The sequence below is a fragment of the Eretmochelys imbricata genome, chromosome 5 (genome assembly GCF_965152235.1).
Source record: "Eretmochelys imbricata isolate rEreImb1 chromosome 5, rEreImb1.hap1, whole genome shotgun sequence".
Taxonomy (NCBI): Eukaryota; Metazoa; Chordata; order Testudines; family Cheloniidae; genus Eretmochelys; species Eretmochelys imbricata.
Window position 1 is genome coordinate 98,124,865 of NC_135576.1, and position 21,767 is coordinate 98,146,631.

The 21,767-nt window shown below is 38.4% G+C and overlaps 1 protein-coding gene across 4 annotated transcripts in view; it reads left to right on the top strand.

Moving 5' to 3' along the window:
* CEMIP2 (cell migration inducing hyaluronidase 2) overlaps positions 1-21,767 on the top strand; it is an 80,690-nt gene that overhangs the window by 48,513 nt on the left and 10,410 nt on the right. For all 4 annotated transcript variants that reach the window (XM_077817589.1, XM_077817588.1, XM_077817587.1 and 1 more), the window contains 11 exons: positions 942-1,130; positions 5,099-5,268; positions 8,832-9,041; positions 9,424-9,629; positions 10,259-10,328; positions 11,852-11,980; positions 13,510-13,598; positions 17,016-17,147; positions 17,761-17,796; positions 18,430-18,585; positions 20,177-20,354. In XM_077817589.1, the coding sequence (XP_077673715.1) occupies positions 942-1,130; positions 5,099-5,268; positions 8,832-9,041; positions 9,424-9,629; positions 10,259-10,328; positions 11,852-11,980; positions 13,510-13,598; positions 17,016-17,147; positions 17,761-17,796; positions 18,430-18,585; positions 20,177-20,354 (1,565 nt within the window). The remainder of the gene's footprint in view (positions 1-941; positions 1,131-5,098; positions 5,269-8,831; positions 9,042-9,423; positions 9,630-10,258; positions 10,329-11,851; positions 11,981-13,509; positions 13,599-17,015; positions 17,148-17,760; positions 17,797-18,429; positions 18,586-20,176; positions 20,355-21,767) is intronic.

Here is a 21,767-nt window from a genome sequence, read left to right on the forward strand (position 1 = left end):
CGTTTTGAGATTAGACTCTTGTGGGTGATGGGCAAGGTGTGAGAAGGGAATTAACAGTTTGCTTTCATAATGACCAAAATGTTGGTTCTTAATTTTTCAAAAAAATCTCTCTGAAAAGTGACTATGGAAAAATGGCACCATCTGTTGAATATGTATACTGAGTTGTATCTACCCACTTGAGTGACAAGTATGTTTGGCTTTTTTATTTGTTAGCCATCCTGGCTCTGTACTGCTAAGTGAGATAGAGCTGTATTCTATTCCTCAGGGCTGGCTCCAGGCACCAGCGAAGGAAGCAGGTGCCTGCGGCGGCCAATAGAAAGGGGCGGCACACCATCCGTCATCGGGGCTGCACGTCCGGGTCTTTGGCTGCAATTCGGCAGCTGGTCCTGCAGTCCCTCTCTTCCTCTTCTGTGGCACTTTGGCGACAGCTCAACCAGGCTTGGGTTTTGTTTTTGTTTTTCCTTCACCTCTTGGTGCGGCAAAAAAGCTGGAGCTGGCCCTGCTATTCCTGCTCTTGTATCAACAGAATTAATTTGTCGCTGCATCTGTGGAAACCCAGTGAAGGGCGTGTAGTTGCACAAGTGTCAGTTGGCTTGCCAAGTCTTTCTTTCTTGTGGTGGTGGTGCATAAGGAAAGTACACAGCTTTGTTCTCCGATCCCAGGTTGTATACATAGGCTGAAAGGCACAAAAACTTTCCATTTCTACTGGTAAAATGAGATCGTTGCATCTGAATCAGACTCACCAAACATGAAGCCCTTGATGCTATTTTACATGCTCCCTTTTCAGGGCAGTACCATACTAGAAAGTTTCTTACATTTTGGAAAATGTTAGTTAAATATCAGAGTTCCTTATTAGTTAAAATAACTAAGTATTTGTAAAGTAGATGACATTTGAAGTTATAGCTTTATATATTGCTGGATGCATAATTTTTCCTTTTTAGGTGTCCCACGTTCAGGTTTCCAGGTAGAGGCTATAGATGGAGTGATACTAGATCTGTTGGAAGATGTTAGTATGTGGGAGCCTGAAGACCAGATCGTAGTTGCAAGCACCGACTATTCAATGTACCAAGCAGAAGAATTCACTCTCCTTCCCTGTCCAGAGTGTAGCAGATATCAGGTCAAAGTCAAAGGTAGGAGACTGATGAAAATGTAAGGTACGTACAATGTGACTGTGTAATATGTACAAATTAGGGAAATGACCTCTTATACTGGGAATGGTTAAACTCTTGCGAGTGACAGGCTCAGCCCTCTCATCCATCTTTCCCTCCCCTCCCAGACTTTCTCCAGCTATATGCAAGGAATGGATTTCATTCTTTTAGTATACAGTTGTCCTGATCTGTGACCATGTTAACTTCACACCCACAAACACTGCCTTTTGCCTCTTTTCCTTTTTCGTTCCTTCGCTTTACTTTTCTCAGTGGACACTTCAGAAACAATCTGGTCCTAAAAATAACTTCTCACCTTCCTTCTTTCTCATTTGGTTTGATCTCCCCACCTTCACTCCCTGAATTGTGATTTTTTTTCAATTCCTTTGCTTCTAATGCCTTTATTAGCTCTTTTAAACGTGCCATGATATATCCTTACTGTCTTTAAAAAACAAACAAAAACCCTTCCTTTGACCCTGATTTTCTCTTTGTAAATCTTTTTTTTTCTTTTTTCTTTTTTCTTTTTCAGCAAAATGTTTGTTTATGCAAATGACTGTCATATCTGTGACTGGTTGCAAACTGTCTTTGTTCTGGGCAAAACACAGAAGTGTCTTGCCTACATGTAGTTGACCATTTCATTTTTTGCTGCCTATGACCCTCTTCTGTTTGACTTCACCGCAGTGCAGAGATGACTGGTGCCTGCTGATAGTGGGGGGGCACAATTTAAAGGGCCCTTCCAACAGCTTGTATCACGCCCCTGCCTACCTGTCCCTCTCTCTTACTCTCAGCAGCCCTTCCCTGCAGTTCCCAGCTGTTTGCTGCTGCTTCTCCCCACAGCAAAAGTACAGCTCCCTGTTTGCCAGCTATAGCTGTTGCCATGCAAAGCTGGGGCCCGGCTGCAAAATGTGACCAAGCAGGGCCAGCAAACTCTGGCAAAAATTGGGGCAGGGGAATGTTGCCCTCCCCCCATTGCCTCTGCAGCCCACTCCATTCTCTCAGACTGCATCCTTAGCTGTATGGGTGTCTCTGGTTTTCTTATACCTCTTTGCTCCTCCTTCAAGCCAAAACTTTTCCTCTGTGGAGGGGCCTGCAAGTCTCCAATCTTGAGCTTTCATCCCCTTCATCTCATGGCTTTACCCTTAGCAATCACTTTTAACATTGATCAACTCACCATATAATTTGACACCTTCTAGGGATACCTCTGTTTGTCCTGTTGGCCTCTAAGATTTATGACTTCGCCTTGAACAATATGAGCACCTTCACACACAACTCTTATCTCCCCTGTTTTTCTCTTTCAGACTCAGAACTCTTTTTTGTTCCCACTGTATGTAATCGTAATATCATCCTTACTTCCTGAACTTACCTCTTTGTCCTTTGACCGCAACTCTTTTTCTTACTGCCTCAGTGCCTCTGGTGAAACATGTACTGTTGCAATCATATCTTCTCATCTTGACTATAAGAACTTAATTCTCTAGCCTCCGAGTCCTAGTCTCCAGCATCTGTGGAATGCTGCTCCTCACTTGCTCTCATGTATGGAAGAAGTACAACCAAATTGTGTCCCTCCTAAACAGGTCTGTCTTCCTATTTGTTCTGGATCCAATATCCTTTCTTGTTCTGAAAATGTCTTCCCAGTGTTGGTGGAAAAAGTGTATTGTCTTGCCATCTGGGACAGAATTTTTGTATCTCCTCGCCTTACTGAATCACCATGTGTTTTTCACGTCATCCAAAATGTATTCCTTGACTATCTCCCCCGCCACCCTCTTTTTTCCACTTTGAAGCTATTCTGTAACTCCAAAATTTGGGATACAGTCAGTAAATAACTATATTAAATCATGTTGTATTTCAGTCACCTTCTAAACTTAGTATTTATAAACCCTTCACCTTGGAAAACGTACCTTTTAGTCCATGTATGATTCACTCTAGAGTTGCTCTTCTAGAGCTTGTCAGTAACATTTTTACAGGGCTTATACTAGGAAGTCAAGTACAATGTGCACACCTTTTGAAAGGAAGAGTAATTTGGAGCTTTAAATTTTTTTGTAAATAGTTAGCACTTTCATAAGAGAGGTGAATTTGCTGATCTTACTACTTTTCAGCATTAACTTAAGTGCTTTTTTCTCATAGTACAGTAGTTTGAAACCAAGTAAAGCAGACAGTAAAGGGAAATTTTATTATGCCCCAAGGCATGTTTTTGTTTTGTTTTGTCATGCAAACTTGCCAAGCCAAATTCTCTCCTCAGTTTGGTTGGGCGGGGGTTAGGAGGGGAGGGGGAGTATGGTTACAGTATGCCTTGAATCGGCCTCTTCTCACTATTTCTCTTCTCACTGGTATTTGTATCTTGTACAAACGTGCAAAAATGAAGCAATTTGGTAGTTGAGTTTGCCACCACAAGGAAGTTTTTAGTATTCCCCTTTCTTAAATTTTGATAGCCCGTGTAACACTTGTAGGATACAGAAGTTAGGGGAAAGTATTTTTTGAAGAATGCCTCGGTTTTCTTTCCTTCCTCCTCTCCATCATTCTTTTTTGAGGGGTGGGGAAGAGAATGAGCAAAGATTGCCAGCTTCAAGGAAAATATACCAGTTCTGGTCAGTTTTACATATCAGGCATAGTATGAGAAGTACTCCTATTGAAACTTTTCAGCTGGACTCTTTCTGTAGCAGTCAGAGCCAGCTGTGACAGAGATGTCAGCTTTGTATTAAGGGAAGAAGTTGCCTATCAATAGAGAGAGAAATGGAAAAACAAAAGAAGTGCCCATTTATAGTTTAAGGCTTACTGGGATAATACTTCACGTTATATAGATGAATGAAGGTTAATATTTCAGAAGAATTTGTGTGTGAGGGCCAAAATAAATGGAAGTTTTTGTTCTTGGTTTTTTTGTTGTTGTTTTTTTTTAAAGGCCTTTTTAATTAGGATTTTTAACTGTTATGGCAATGTTTCTCCCATTTAGGAAGGAGCCAAATTAGTTTTAAAAAAAAAATGAAGCAATGAGTCTGGGAATTGTCATTCAGTAGTTTTTTTTAATGACTGTTTAAAGTTTTACTGAATTAGGCACTGCTCCTGCACTGTTCTACAAGTAGGCTTGCTTTATACACTGTGAGAAGTCCCATTGCAGTCAGTGGGACTACCCACAGCAAGCAAGACTAAGCATGTACACATGTCTTTGCAGGATCCAGGCCATAGATCTTGAAAAGGTGTTTGAATTTACTTATCAGTTATCACACACTTCCAGGTTTTCTGATTATTCTGTGTGGGAAAGATTAGCCAATTGTTTTTGGGTTTTTTTTGTTGTTGTTTTTTTTTAAGCAACCTCTCCTTTGAAATCCTACTGTTTTTTGGAGTTTTTAATAATGTAAACATCCTTAATCTTTTCCATTTCTCCACTTCTATTTCCTGATTAAAGGAAGGTTACTGCCACCCTCCTTTCAGTCTCATGGGAGAGCTTCAACACTCATTCTCTTCAGGACCCCCCTCCTTTCCCTTATGGGGAGGGTACTAGTCCCTAATAGTCCTCTCAGTGCACTGTTGGGTGCTTATGAATCATTAAATTGACTACAATCTAAAAACCTGGCTATAGGAAAACTGGTGCTGTTCCTGGTGCCCAGTCTCCTATTCAGCAGCCCTCTGCCTTGTGGAGAGAGTGTTTCCTTCTGTACAGAACCCCATGGCAACAAATATTTGTTGCTTGATGTTTATCACCTGCCAGTGATGTGTATTTTGTCTGCTCTAGTGGACTCTTCATCTCCGATGAGAAGTGTTTGTTAACCAATCAGAACATTGGGATTCAGGTATCCAGTATTCCAAGAGGTTTTAGAATACGATGTTGCCTACCCAATCTTCTAGTTGCTTAAGTGAGAATGTTATGTAAGCTAACAAGTTACATTTCTGGTTTTAATGGATGAGAAGTTAAGTTGGTCATCTACCCTATTTTTCTTTTCTTGAACTGACTTTTTGAACAGAAAATCCCCAGTTCCTTCATATGGGAGATGTCATTGATGGAGTGGACATGAGGGCAGAGGTTGGAGTTCTCACTAGGAATATCCTAATCAAGGGAGAGACAGAAAAGTCCTGCTATGCTGGCAATCAGTGTCAATACTTCAATTATGATACATTTGGTGGACACATCAAGGTTTGAAAAACTTTTTAAGTAGCTTCCTTAGATTGAGGATGGCTTCTGAGCAAAAGTATTAATTCTAAATTTGGGGGGGCGAGTTTGTTTCAATATCTTCTAACCTGATATTCACTAAATTCTCACTGAGCGGTTCTGTCTATCCATATTTCTTCTCAGCTTTCCTAAAACTGGAATTAATTTGCCAAGAATTAGACTGAAGAATCAAGGACAAGGAAATGTTAATGTGTATAATGTTGTTAGAAGCCTGTTGCTTATGTTTATATTGTGTATTGTTCAACTTACTGATGATTTGGTATACAAAGGGCAAGATCTTCAAAAGCGACTGATTTTGGGTACCCAACCTGAGTCACTGTAATGGAGCTTGATTTTCAGAAAGTGCTGAGCACATACCATCTGAAAATTTGGGCCCTTTTATGGCATCTCCTGTTGAGCACCCAAAACCAAGAGTCTCACTTATTAAAATAAAGGGATATAGAAGGATCATTAGTGTTACCACTTCTTATATCTTGCATGGCTATATGTTAAAGGAAGATTAAGGCTGAGATGGAAAGCAGTAGTACAGAAACTAATGGTTAAAGCAGCCGTTCCCAAAAGTTTTGCTGGTATGACCACATTTTAATTAATTTCCTCCCAGGACCCCAGACAGCATGGAGGACGCCAGTTTGAAGAACAAAATAATCTCCACTGCACAGCATGACTTGGCATACACTGCACGTGAGAGCAAAATGGCTCTTCTGCACAGCAAAATGGTGTCCTCCATGCACCGTGACCTCACACACACCATACGTGTGAGGTCACACAGTGCAGAACAGAATGGTGTCCTCCCCACACTAGGGATCACCTCAACCCCATTTCGGGTTGAGTCCCATAGTTTGGGAAGCTCGGTTAAAGATAAAACTTGCCATATTTATTCCAATGGGAATAGATGCAAGGAGTGATTTGAAGTGTTATGGTGGTTCCCAGTAGATGTTAGAAATGTTTGAGGCGTCATCCTTTTAAATGCAAATTGCTTTGCTTTCACTGTTTTTTGTCACAGGCTTAGTCTCCTTTTTTAAGTGTTTGGGTATAGATTTTAGTTTCATAATGCTGGAAATAATGGTGGGAAAAATCTACAGTCTCTCTTGTACGGCAGCCTTTGTTTTGTGGGAGGGGAATAAATTGGGTTTTAAGTTTCCTATTGTGACTAAGATAATGCAGTGGAGAAAGATGTTGACAAGTTGTGAGCATTACAAAGCCCGTCTTTGACTGCTGCAATAACTCAAACTGAGTGGGCCCCTCAGATGCATGAAGATGGAACAGAATTGTTAAATTGTTCTTGTGAGTCTGTTCTGAATAGTTGGGCAGATGTTGCTTAATTTACATTAGCATTTGTTTATAAACATCTACCACTGAGCATTTTTCAGCTTTTGTCCATTTTGTACTAAATTTGGGTAAAATAGGCTATTACAATTAGTTAAAATGTCTGGACCCAGTAGAAACTACAGGTTTCAGAGTAACAGCCGTGTTAGTCTGTATTCGCAAAAAGAAAAGGAGTACTTGTGGCACCTTAGAGACTAACCAATTTATTTGAGCATAAGCTTTCGTGAGCTACTAAGGTGCCACAAGTACTCCTTTTCTTTTTAGTAGAAACTACAGGCTGATAAGACCCCTTTTCATGGAAAGAGCGGTATAAGTGTTGTACTGTACATCTGAATCAGGCCTTAATTTGTAGCTTTAATGTTTCATTACTGTGTGTGTTTAAACATTTAAGGGCCAGATCCTCAGCTGGTGTTAATTGGGAGCAAATGCAGCAAGGCCAATTTCTGTCAGCCCTCAGCATTACACTGGTCCTAAATGCCTCTCTGTGGCTCAAAACCTTGTTTCTTCAATAAAGCTATTAGAGAGACGAGGTGGTAAATCTAAGCTCAGCAGCTAAAAAGTTGAAATGGTCAAACACTGCTTCTTTAACTTGCCTACAACATGTAATTGTGTGTTAAGGTATTTATATTTGACAGTCTAATTCACAAGCCCTCAAATGTGCAATGTGGGTAAGTTAATATTACAATGAGAACTTAGTTCAGCTTAGTTCTTGATTTGTCAGATTTGCAAACTTAACTTCACATAACTAAACATTTGCGTTTAGTTTGCTTTTTTAAGACTGAAGGAAGAAGAAATATTTGCAGTTGCCCCATTGTTTTGTGCAATTCCATAACCTTAACAACTTTGATGTACAATACTTAGCTGTGTACTAGCCAATTATGCAATTTAATGTGAAAATCCATAGTTCTGAGGGAACTGCCCATCGTCATGTAGCAAAAGAGCAACCCACCTCTTGTATCTAAAACTGCAGGCTCAAGCTATGTCTACACTACAGATCTTACCGTGGCACAGCTGTACCACTGTAGCTGAGCTGCTGTAAGGTCTCCTGCATAGCAGCTCTATGCTGACAGGAGAGTGCTCTCCCACCCCCAATGAGTGGCAGTAGCTATGTTGGCAAAAGAGTATCTCCCGCTGACATAGCACTGTCCACGCCGATGCTTTTGTCGGTGAAACTTATGGCAGTCAAGGGTGTGCATTTTTTCACACCCCTAACCAACAAAAGTTTTACTGACAAAAGTGCCGGTGCTGTACACAAAGCCTTACATAGTGACTTCCTTTTGTGAGGGTTGGCCACACGTGAGCTGGTATAGCTGGATTTTGTTTTAGTTTAGTGTGTCATTTTGATGCTGAAAGGATTCTCACACCTTTTACAGTCCTCACTTGTGGTGTTAAAGGGAATGATTATTGAGGGTTTTATTCAAATGGAGAATTGTTTGGGAATCTGAGTAATCGAAAGTGCAGTTATAACAAAAGCCTACTGGAAATTTAAACTAGAGTATTTGCTTCAAGGAATGTTATAATAAAATACAGGTCTAGAAGTCTTTTGGTTTTGCTAAGTCCCTTATAGTAAGAGTTCAGGTTTTGCCCGTTGCGTATAGTAATCACAGAAGATTCATTTTTTAAGGATCAGATTAGTAACTGGACTTTATTGTCTCTGTAAGGCCTTGTGTGCACAAGAAAGTTGCACCAAATTAATTCCGTTTCTAAACTGTGCAATCCCCTTGTGTAGATGCTTAAATTAGTTAACCAGTTTGAGTGTCCATACGATTGCACATGTTTAATTAAATCAAATTTCTAAACCAATTTAGTTAAATCAATACAACTTTTGTGTATATAAGGAGAAAAATTCTTTCTTGTTTGAATACCATTTGGCTGTCTTTATAGAATGTTTAATTTGTGAGAATTCCAGTAAGAGCCATTTAAAACTGACTTGCTGTAGCAATAAAATTCCTGATGAAACTTTTAGTTTTGGTAACCTGAACATTTAGTTTATGTGCATGTCTCTTGTTTATGAAGGTCACTGATTTATAGATCTGGATAGAAAGCAAAACCTGAAGATTCTCCAGACTGATTCATGTAATATTCTGCTGTATTTGTCCGTGCCTGGAGGAAATCCGTTCACGATGGCTTTAAATTTAAACTTTTACCAATTTAAAAGGGTAATTGATTATTCAGTTAGATCTTCTTGTTACACACTCCAGATTTTGAAGAATTTCACATCTGTTCATCTCTCCCATGTGGAATTGAGGCAAATGGGACAGCAACTGATAGGAAGTTACCCTGTTCATTTCCACCGCTGTGGGGATGTGGATGAGAAAGGAGGTTATAGCTTCAGGACTTATCTGGAAGGCCTTTCCATTCATCATTGTTTCTCCAGATGTGTGACAATTCATGCAACTAATGGCTTGTTGGTAGGTGCCATTTCAAATTGTTTGAAAGTAAATGTTACAAAGCATAGTCGGTGTGAAAATACTTTATTCCATTTTTCAGTTTAAATGTGCAGAACATGACTAAAATATTAATACATAATTACCATGTGTAAACAATGACTTTTGTGACCACTCTTGATCTTTCTAATTGAATATTTAGAGCCTTGCAGTTAGCCAACATCTTCAGAAAAAGTCTCTGAACAAATAAACAAATAAATAAAACTTGACATTTAACTTGGCCATTATGGCTGATATTGAAACGTCATTTTGCAGTTATGCCAAGATAGTAAAACTAAACGGCACTTAGCATTCATTGAGATTTATTTGACATTGCTAATGACATAATGAACTTGTATTTCTGCAGATAAAGGACACCATTGGTTATGACACACTAGGCCACTGTTTCTTCATAGAGGATGGCATTGAACAAAGGAATATTCTGTTCCACAACCTTGGACTAGTCACCAGACCAGGCACTCTTCTTCCCACAGACAGGAATAGCACCATGTGTATGGCCATTAAGGATAAAGTGTATGGAAATTATGTTCCAGTGCCAGCCACAGACTGCATGTGAGTATCTGGCTCAGAAAAGAAAATCGAATTAGTTGCCATAATTAAATTTTTGAAAATCTCTTGTTGCTCTACAAATAGGCAAGATTTTTTTTTTTTATGTAGGCTACCAAAGGTGGACAGCTGGAATACAACATTGGCATTTAGAAAAAAGCATTAACAATCTGAACAACACAAATAGAATATATGAACAACTGTGTTGAAATACAGTAACTACTTGATATGGTACCTGATTCAGCAGACCTCTCTTCAGGCTATTTCCTTATTTTTATGCAAAGGCACCAGATGCTATGAAACCCCCATTTTAATGCTTAATTTATGAATTAAGGAATCAGATTTCTTCTATAAAAGTCAAATACGATTATGCCACTTACTATCAAAATGGTTTATCATTGCATGTAGTATTTTAACCACAAGAGCTTGCAGGAGGACTTGTGAAAGAAACAGACAGTTTTCTTTAGGAAAATATGACTTTCTTCATGATTTCTTACTTGAATCTCATGACAGACTTGCTTTGTATGTCAAATTAGCACTCACTAATTTGCTAGATCTGAATGCAAAGTTTTCTGTAGGGATTTTACCAGTTATAGCTTCTGAATTATTTATCGTTTCTGAATAATATATTGCAGGGCTGTTTCAACATTCTGGATTGCTCATCCCAACAATCATCTTATCAATAATGCAGCAGCAGGCTCACAGGTGAGGCACATAGACATTCTTTGACACACACTATATTCATATTTCAGATAACTAAGGCATACACTATTAAAAAGGTAGGCATTTCAAAGTTTCACATGTAGATATCTGTCTTTTTATGTTTAGAAGTACAATGGCATTTTACATGCAAGCTGTCTTTCTAAATGGGCATTTGAAAGATACTGAACATCTTTGTTCTGAAGAGAACAGAAGATAATTCTCCTTTTTCTGAATTCTTAATCCTTATATTTATGACTGTGTGTATAGTGAATCATTTGTGAATAAGGGATCTTCTGAATACATCCATGCTAATATTAAGGCTTCAATATTTTCTGTAGTTTATATTGTTAGCGTTCTGTATGGCTACTGTTCAGGACTTAAAATTTGGTCATATTTAGTGGAATCCAAAATAGCTGTACTGTGTTTTTCTTACAGTGGACTAAGATGTGTTAATTGTCTTGGCTCTGCGGTTAGTCTGTTGTTTCTCAACACTGATACCTAAAATGACAAGCAGAACACAAATCCTAGAATGATGAGACCTTTCTATGACCAGATATAGAACGCGAGCAGGGTTTTGGTGACTTAAAACTATTCTCTTCTCCCCCAATGGCAAACTGTAGGGTACAGCACAGCAGCTCTATAGCCACTATTCAAGCCTTTTGGGCTAGACCATCCCTATTTCTCTTAAGAAAAACCCTCACATAGCGAATGCTCAACAGCTCAGATCTTATAGCCACACCATATTAGCACAGGAACTCTCCCCTGGTGTACCGGGACTGCGGAGGCTCCTACTCAACTGCTGTGTCCTTGCCACCTCTCATGCAGGGTAACGTACGGGATGGAGGGTTACTGGTAAATGTCACCTTTTTAAGAGCAGTTGTTTGGGGAATTGAGAGAAAATGGAGAGTGACATAGGTGTGTGAAATAATTGCTGCATATTATTGCCTCCGAGCTCTGAACTAGCCAGACTTCTCAATTTTTTTGAAAGCTCTTGTGAGTGTTTTGGCTGTATCATTAAATCTTGATATGGGAATAGTGATGAGCAATTCTTAAAGACAAATAAGAAAAATATTTGTGTATATTCTACAATAAAATAATTTTGCTAGCTAGTTGAACAAAATATGATTGAGTACACCAAAATGTAATGTGTCATTGAAATGCAAAAGGTTACAATTTTTCCTAGTGACTTGGAGTTCAGACTTGAAATGTTCAAAATTAGGAAATCTTTGTGGCTAAAAATTTCCTTTTTCTGCGTAACCTTGTAATCATGCATACAACCTCTTCAAATTTTTAGTTCTACTGCAAACGGTCTTTTTTTTTTCTAGACAAGATCTAATGTGGAATTCATTGTGAAAGGATATGGGTTGTGTTTTCATTTTATGGTTGTTGGAGACATGTAAATTATTTTTAAAATGCATTTGATTTGTTGGAGAAGTCAATATAGCAGTAATGATGATTTAAACCTGCTGGTGCTAGACAGGTCATTGTCACTTTTTTAAAACATGTTCTCACTCTCTTCTTTGCAGGATGCTGGAATATGGTATTTGTTCCACAAGATTTCAACAGGAGATTCTCACGGTTTATACCCTGAAACCAAAGCAGAGCTTACACCATTAGGCATCTTCTATAACAACAGAGTTCATTCTAATTTCAAGGTAGTGTAGTAATAGCTTGATACCTGGGCTTTAATAATATAATAATAATTCAATATTAAGACCTTCATGATTAAACAAAAAAATCATAATGGCAAAGAGAGGTGACTGCAAGCTTGCTGCTCTTGAAATTTGTTGTCTAGTATTGTAGCACATAGTATAATCAGGTACTTGTGCAGTCCCGCGCAATGCTCATCCTCAAAGTAGTTTTTGGTGTTTAATATTCTCTTTTTTAAAAGGTGGGAAGTTGTCGAATTTTGTTGAAAACAAAAATCCATAATTTTTGCATAACATGCTTACAGAAATGTTTAGTTTCTCAACATTGAAATATGAGAGACTGCTCAGTGTTTTAAGGCTATCATTTGGCGCTTTGAAGTGCAATGGTGGTTGACAATCAAGGTATAGCACAGACCAGGGTGGCTATATACTGAAAGTTGTAGTTCATAAACAGTCAGTGACCTGTTTCCGTTGGATCATTAACACACAAACTTCAAGTGCTTCTTTATAGTCTCCCAGTATTTGACTTGAGAAGCCCATAAGCCATTTTATATGTTAGTTTGGTGTCAGTTCAGATCTAGTGTACCAGTGGGTACATGCAAGGGACTTTTGAGCCATTGAAAGTGATTCAAATTTATTTAAATTAGTAAACTTCAGTTGACAAAATAAGATACTCTCCCTTATAAATTCACAGTGAGCTCTTAAAGCCCTTCAGTAAAAAAAGCATTATAATTTCATGGTAGCTGCTTTTGTATGGCGATTTACGTCTTGATTTTATAAAACCATCTAGGTATTTCTTTACCCATCTATATTAGCTTAAAGGTGACATAATAGGAGTTCTCTGAAAGTCAGGTCCTAAAGAGTAAATTTTACATACCATATAATTTGGGATTTTGGAAACTGGCTTTTACTACTTTTCCAGTTATAATAATCTTTCCTGCTCCAAATAGCAGTGACAGTATCACAGCATGAATGCACAACTTTATGGGGGCTGTAAATTAAAAACAGTTCTGTCTGAAAATTGATGACAGTTATTGAGAGTTGGACAAATCTGTATTCAGATCAGAAGTATATTATAATGGAGGTGCTTAAACCAAATCACACATTCCTATTTAAACTAAAATGTGGTTGACGGTAGGGAATATTCTAAGCCAAGACTTCAAGTTTTTATGAGGTGACTGTGCAGTAGAAAAGTTAATTACATTTTGAAAATAACAGATTTCAAATGTTTTTAATTAATTCTAAACTATAGTATTTCCATGAACATTTTCAGTCCTGTGATAGCACTAAGTATTATTTGAGATATATTTCCCCAGGCTATCTGCTTTTCTGCTTCCTTAAGAAGAGTATGTTAGCTAAGGGAAGTGGAGAACTAAAAGAGAGTACATTTAAAAAACAAACAAACCCAACATTATACATACAGTGACTCACTGTTTTGTGAACTCAATTTCAGATTTATTGCGAAAGATAATTTTGTAAAGCTATCTGGGGCTGGGTCAGGTAAAATTATTTGTTTCTTTCCTCGCTTGTTTCAGGCTGGCTTATTTATTGATAAAGGTGTAAAAACCACCAATGCTAGTGCTGAGGATCCAAGGGAATATCTTTGTCTGGACAACAATGCGAGGTAAAATCTGTTCTTTAAATACTGTTGAATCAATATTAACATTAAAATAGCTAAGTTCTCAGAATTGAATCCTCTCCTTTCAAAATATTCATAACCTAATATTAGAAAGTGTTTTTAAAAAAAATATTTGCCGTTATCTGTAAAACATGATAGTTGTCAGATTTCTGTTGTTTTATTTATATGATCACACACCCACACCAACCCACCCACCAGTTTTTGAATCAGCAGAGCATGCCTTGTTCTGGGAGCTTGCTGCTCCTTATGCACCCTCATCCTGAGCTGACTCTCTGAACCATAGTAAGCCATTATTTTCAACAGGCTCTGAAAAATGTTTTCCTATCTGATGTGCAAAGTTGAAAACCTATTGAAGGCTGTTGAATGCTAGACTCCCTAGCTTGTGTTTCAGTCTAAAGCAGTGGTTCTCTGTCAGGGGTATGCAGAGATCTTCCAGGGAGTACATCAACTCATCTAGATATTTGCCTAGTTTTACAACAGGCTACAGAAAAAGCACTAGCAAAGTCCGTACAAACTAAAATTTCATTCGGACAATGATTTGTTTATACTGGTCTATATACTATACACTCAAATGTAAGTACAATATTTATATTGCAATTGCTTTTATTTTTAGTTATATGGTAAAAATGAGAGAGGAAGCAATTTTTCAGTAATAGTATGCTGTGGCACTTTTTTTTTGTTTGTTTTTTTGTGTCTGATTTTGTAAGCAAGTAGATTTTAAGTGAGGTGTGACTTGAGGGTATGCAAGACAAATCAGACTCCTGGTTCTGTAGTCTGAAAAGGTTGAGAGCCACTGGTGTAAAGGACCTAGTGAGAGAGACTTTTAAAAGTACAACTCAAATTGCAAGTCAGTGGGAGTTGGTCACCTTTGAAAATCTCTCACTAAGTCTTCCAGCAACTTATTGAATATGTAGCTCAACAGTGCAACTTGAGAGAATCTATTGCAGGGTATTAATTGATTCAGTATACATAGACACATTCCAAATTCTCTCCAGGATTCCTAATCTATCTTGCTCAGTGGAAGAATAGTGGAGAGGTTCCTTCTTACATGCTGGCTGACTATTTTTTTCTTGCACCTCAAATAAAATTAATGAGTAGAAACTGAATAGTTACATCTACCCATACCCGGCTGTAGAATTTAGTAAAATAAATAACCTTCAAAGTCTTAATTTTTCCTGAGCTGGAAAATGTTGTTGGGTAAGAGGACTATATCTGTGTATTTGAACTGACCTCTGTTTAGGAAGGGGACAGTTGAATGATAGGTGTGGACGTAGAGAGGAAAAGGCAAGACTCTGAGAATATACTGTACTTCATGCTTTGGAAATGAACTTCCAGTTCAGAAATTATGATGGAAGGCAGATAAGACCAGTGTGAATTACCAACAAAGTAACCATAGCTTGGGATTTGAGACAAAGTAGTACATGACATCTTACGAAAATATACTGTAGTCTCACAGGGAACAAAGAAGAGCATTGAAAAACTGAAAGTATTTCATAAAACATTTTAGAGGGCTAAAACAGAGCATGAGCATCCAAGGAAATAAAGTAAGATTCTTTACATTTCTGTCTGTCTCTCTCTGCAATTCACTGAGGAAAAATATACCTTTGTGCAGGGAGGGAGTCCATATTAGTATTTAATAAAACTTCGGTTTCCTGGTAGAGGATGATCATGGCACCTTGAGCAAATAATATCTGTGAGCTCATGCATCATCCATCCTGTAGACAGAAACCTTGAGCTTGTCTGAGTTAACTGAAAATAGTTTCAGTGACTATATCTTGTGAAATCCATTGTCTCTCTGATCAGAGAAATGTAACCTTGTCATAACCACTGTCTTTAGTTAAGATTGCACAATCTGTCCTTAAAAGAATCTGAGAGACTGCATACATATGATTATTCGATAGTATTACCCGAAGAAGAATTTAAAATAGTCCATTTTTACTTTAAAGTTGGACTTCTCCCTCACTAAGATTGAAATTAACTTATTGTAAAGTTACTTTATGTAATTTACTAAACAGTTTTTCCCAGATGAAACTGCAGAAAAGTCTTTCTTTTAGTTAATATTCATACATTTCATTGTTGCCTGAACTGGTGTACAGTGACATGATTGTATCAGACTGTTCAGCCATCCATAGTTCTTAAATTCAGGCCCAGATGTTCTTGTCCCAGCAGAAGTCAATCTGCTGTCAGAAAATTTTCTTTTTTAAAAAAGGTTCCGTGCCACTCTGGATCACTTAGTGGGCAGAAGTAGGCCAGCTGTGAACTGCTTCCTTCTCCAGTCCTTGTCTCTGCCCCTTCTCTGCTACTGATGCTTCTGGGGGCAGAGTAGAGAGGACTGGCTGAGAGGAAGGAATAGTGTCTTTCAACTTACTAAACCATAAATGTGGTGCAGAGAGCTCCCTAATGCGTAGGATTGGGCAAGTTTCATAGCAGTTACTTTGTGGGGTTCCCCCTTCGATAAATGTACCTGTACCTTTTGCTTCTGTCTAGTTACTTTTGTGTTCATATCAATAAAAATACAGAGTGGGTATGAATTATTTTCCACTTTCCCAGTTAGCTTAAAATAGGGGAACTGAATATGCCTTAAGCCCCCTAGGCTCTCATGGGCTCCCCAACTGGCAGCACCCCCAGCCTGTACCCAGGCTATTTCTTCCATCCTCCCTGTTGCTTTTGTGTTTGTAGTACACTGCTAAACTGGGTCAAAAATAGACTGTAGCTGCCACTATGTGGAACCAGCTGGGCAGCAGATATGGAGGAGTGGAGAAACATGGGTCCTAAATGAAGAGCACTCCACAAAATATAGGTGTACTTGAGAGGTCTAGGAGCATTCAGCACCCATCCCTCCAGCCTTCTGTCTAGTGCAACTGCAGTCCCACATGCCCTCTCAGTGGCAGGGTCAATCTTCCTCCTCTCTCTCCATACCCTCAGATTAATGCTTTAAGGAGAAGGGGAGGGAAGAAAGACACCAGGGAAGGCAAGAGAGAAGAAGGGGGTGAGACTCAAGTTGTGGGACAAAGGAATCGGGGAACAGGAAGGTGCAGCTCAGGAAGAGTAGGATGGGAATCCATAGTGGGAGATATCCTAGCCCTTCTGGGAAGGGAAGAGAAGCTTAATGCTTTGTCTCTTTTTATTGCTTCTTCCCAAGAGTAGGATGGTCAGATCTCTGAAGACACTGCTGTGGGAATGGAGAAATGTGGGGGCACGCTCTGTGAAATTAGGGTTCTAGTCTCTGTTATTTTTCAGCATGGGCCTTTTTGTCTCAAGCATGTTGCAGGAGCTGATTTTGCCTGTCCAGTGAGTGCAAGTGTTTATATCTTGGTATATACCACAACAGTGTATATATGCACAGAGCATAAATCAGATACCTTCTTTTCAGGCGTGTTGTTTTTTTCATCTCTTTCTAAGGTTTCGACCTCATCAAGATGCTGATCCTGAGAAGCCCCGAGTTGCTGCTCTGATTGACAGACTAATCGCTTTTAAAAACAATGATCATGGGTCTTGGGTCAGAGGAGGGGACATCATCATTCAGAACTCTGGGTAGGTATCCAAGAACAAACCTCTACCTGCTATAAAAAGACATTCTCCTGGACTGCGGTATAAAAGCTAGTAGAAGTGAGAGTTGTAAAGTCTGGAAAAGCCTAGATTAAAGTAGGGTTATGAGAGAGAATGTCAGAGCTAAACCATTGAAGCTGTTTGACTGTCTCATTCCACTAATGGGCTGAAACTAAGTCCATGCAAGATTACATGGGAATTTCATTTAAATGGGAAGCAAACAAAGATTTAAAATTACATGATAGAGAAAAGTTAAGTCCAAAAATTAACTGAGACCATAGAAAGTACTTTTAAAAATTTTGACTTTTTTAGTATATTTGAAGTTTCTCTGAACCTATCATATTACCACTTAACAAAACTATATAGAAACAGTTATACTGATTTTAAAACACCAGAAATCTCTTAAGTATAATAGCTATGGTGATTTTTTTTGTAAATTTCATTTCATACACAGATCAAGATTCGATTCAGTTTGAAGTGAATCTGTGCTCTGACGCTTTGAGAAGCTAAAAGAAAAATACACGTTTAATGAACATTAAAGTATTGTATTGTACGTGGTTTGAAATTTGCTTTGTTCAAAAATAATTTTCTCTTGTAGGTTTGCTGACAATGGAATAGGTTTAACTTTTGCCAGGTAAGTATTTTTGTACTGGATTTCATCACTATGTTCAGTCTTCCTAGCTTTATTATTTGACATATACTGACAAAAATTAGTAGTAGATGTGATACTGGGGCTATTTAGAAACCCAAATGTAAAAATATTAGAAATGTGAAAATGATGACAAGAAGGCCAAGAGGGTTTATATTACGGGAATGTCTCATCAATTTTGACCCTGAGTCTGCTTCTGCTGGAGCTCTGATACATCAAGTCGTGATACTAGATAATTAGATGACATGACCAGAACTCTAGGAAAGTGTACAACATCCTAGCTTTTCACCTCGTATAATTAAAATGTTCCTAATACTGAATATACACGTTTTAAAGAGGGGACTGGAGGACAAGGGGAACAAGAAAATATAATACTTAAAATCAACTGAATGTGCATTAAGTCAATTGATTGTAATTTTTTTTTAAGGCTGGGGTTTTTGAAAAGCAGGGATTAAATTGTATATTGTAATACACTTCTAAACAAAAGGCTTAGCCTGCTTTGATTAGATAAAGGTAAACAATAGTTAGAAAATGTAGGATGTCTTTGTATTTCAGAGCAATATAACTTTCCTGTTTGCTGTACTATCATATCCGTAATCTCAGACTTCATTTTGATAGTGATGGAAGCTTCCCAAAAGATGAAGGCTCCAGCCAGGAAGTATCAGAATCTTTGTTTGTTGGTGAGAGCAGGAATTATGGCTTTCAGGGTGGCCAAAACAAATACTCAGGAACTGGAGGAATAGACAATAAAAACCGCACTTTGCCTAGAAATCGGTAAGTGTGTTTCAGTGGGTAGAACAAAGTTGCTTTTTACAAAAGTTACTTTCTGTCTGATTTGAAAGTAGCACTATACATTTAGAACTAGTATTACATAGCACAGAATTTAAAAAATACTCCAAGATAAAACATGGCTACAAGGGGGTCTGCATGGTTTGGGGACTTGATGACCGTGTGTACCACCTTCTGCTTCTGGGTTAGTGGTTTTTTAAGGTATTAAACTTACTTCAGTACAGTTGGTAAAGGAAATTGCCAGCCGTCACAAACCGTACTGCACAATTTTCTTTCTACCTAGCCCAAAATAAATCATCAATAGTTTGAACATCAGTACAAAACAAAAAAATGATTTACTGTGCAGAAACTTTCAATTCCAATATCGTTTGCCTGCAAACCGCAATGGGGTAGAAAAAGAAAAGTCCTTTACTAATAGTGATTCTGATAATTTCTCTCATCTATTATTTTGGAAAATACTTTTGATTGGGGTAAAAGTATTTTGGCATGAACGTTACATTTTTTCCTTTCTCTCTTTTTTTCCTTTTTTAATGTCAAATTTGTCAGAGGTGAAAGATCTCAAATGGAAGGTTATGCACCTTTTTTTAATTGAGTATATGTGGTGTGGGCTATTTCACTCTTTCATGTGTGTTCTTGCTGTCAAATCTTCATTCATTGATAAGCAATAAAAATTAAAATGTTGGTAATCTAAAAAATTGTGCAACTTTGTAATGAAACAATAGTGATGAGAAAATTAAAATTTATTCTCATACTAAATCCATAATAATTAGTTGAAAGCCGCACATATTAACAGTTGATTTCTGTGCCTTCAAGAAACTAATTGGTATGGTGGATTGCATCTTTAACTTCATGTTTCCATACATAATTTCATGAATTGCAGTAACTTTTAGGTCTTACAACACTAGCAAGTCCAATGGGGTTTGAAATAATTGGGACTGGTGGAGACTAGAAAGTCTGTGGCTAGGGGATTTTGAGTGGCTGGTTTGGGACTACTATGCATAGCCAGTCCCGCTCCCCCCCTGTGTCAGACAAGCTCCACCTCCCCAATGGCTTGCCTTCGGGAAACTGATTCACCTGCTGCCAGCTATCACCCCATGCCTCACATAAGAAGGGAAAAGGTGTAGGGCAGATTCAGCTCATAGCAGCTCTGTGCTGGTGGGCCATCTGACAGAGAGAAGTTTAAGATGGTCTGGAAGCCTGAGGCTTCCTGCCTGCCCAAGCACATGGGAGTCCCAGTTGGGTACTTCTGCTGTAAGGGTCCCAAAGCATCCTAGGAGGGAGAGGCAAAGGGGAGGAGTTGGGTGAGCTGCAGGCAGCTTGGCTCCCTTTTCTGATTCTAAAATTTGAGGTGTAGGAACTTACCTGTAAGTTAATAGTGGAAGGAAGACTTCATTTGTCTTTAGTGTTCCACTCTACAAACCATTGTCTTAGCACTGCATTCTTAATGCTTTTAAATGAAGGGAAGCATTGCCCCTCAGGGACCCTGAACCAAGACTTCTAACAGGTCATGTATGTATGAGTGTGTGTGTGTGTGTGTGTGTGTGTATATATATTAAACATATTCTGTTTTTAACAGGACATTTCCAATCAGAGGTTTTCAGATTTATGATGGACCCATTCATCTTACCAAATGCACATTCAAAAACTTTGTGCCGACTGCTGATAGATACACCAGTGCAATTGGATTCCTATTGAAAAACCCTTGGCAGTTGACACCTAAAAACAACATTTCTCTCATTAAATTTGATACAAATGTAAGTTTATGGAAAAATTCATTTTCAGTGAATGAGGTGGAAAGGGGAGACTTCATGAAGTAGGAAGGGATGAATTCAGTGTCTCATGCAGAAGATTTATTTTGAAAGAATTTTGGTGATGTCCTCCTATTTCTTCAAACAAATGGGAGTCCCATGTGTACTCCCGATATTGCCTACACCTGCCATATTTCTGTGCTGACTGCCACCTCTGGGCCTGGGTTGCCTTTTCGCTGCCTCCCTGCAAGTACCTGCTTTTCTTCAGGCTGATGTGCCCAAACTGACTTCCCCCAAGTAATGTCTGCTGAGCAAGGGAGTTGTAGTTTGGAGAAGGGGAGTCTGACACATTTAAGGACCGTTTGGGCTGCTGTAGAAGGCTCCAGAAACAGTGAAGAGGCTGGGAGGTGAGATTAAGCAACTTCTAGGGGACATATGCATGTGTCTGTCCCATGATAGCATTGAGATGGATCGGTTTGGATAAAATGTCATCCAGCTCCTCCTACCTTTGCTTACAAATAAGACTGAATTGGACTTTTGAGGGTTGAAAACTATACTTTCCTCCATTGTCACATGCCTTTGAACTTCCTGATTTGAGCCAGAAATGATTGTACTAAAATCTCATGAGAAGTGCTGTTCTTGTACTATTTCTGGCTTACCAGGAAGTACAGGAAATAACAAGTGCCTGTTCGTGTGCAGTTTTTTAGCCCAAAGAGTTTCCAGTCCAAACTGCTGTTCAGAACAGAGCTTCCAGACTTTTTTTTAAATTTGTACATCATTAGTTTAGAGTAATCTGTTCTCTATAGCCAATTACATTTACAAATATGTATTCTCTTAATTTGGAAACTAACTTTTCTTTTTTATTTTTGCTTGCTTACTCTGGTTACAAGAGTTACTTAAATCATGGAATTCTAATATAGAATTCATAGTGAAGTGAAGAACCACCCCTATTAGGCTGTGCAGTTGCTGACAGAACTGTATAGTGAGGCATGAAACTAAAAGACCAGTCAGTGCCTCCCAAACTGAGCTCAGCTGTGGAGACAGGGAATAGACCAAAAATGGGGTTTTGGTTTGGGGTTTTTAATGCTTGCTTTGACCTCAAAAACAAGTGATTGTGGACGTGTAATGATAATAATGAGACCAGATTCTTTAAGACCTGAGGCAGCTGAAATAATGAATTTGCAGTTATAAATATTAACACAAAATTCTGAAATATTTAGCAGAAGTCTGAACGGGGCTTTGTGTGTTAACTGAAAACCGTGACTACTACAAAATAATGAAATTCTGTTTTGCAAGACTATGTTGTCCTTGTTAGAGAAATTATTCAGCTCATAAACCTTGTCAGATTCCTGATGATCTTTACATACGTGGAAATGTTTCTGTGTGTTACTAACTGTATACATGCAGTAGCACAACTGA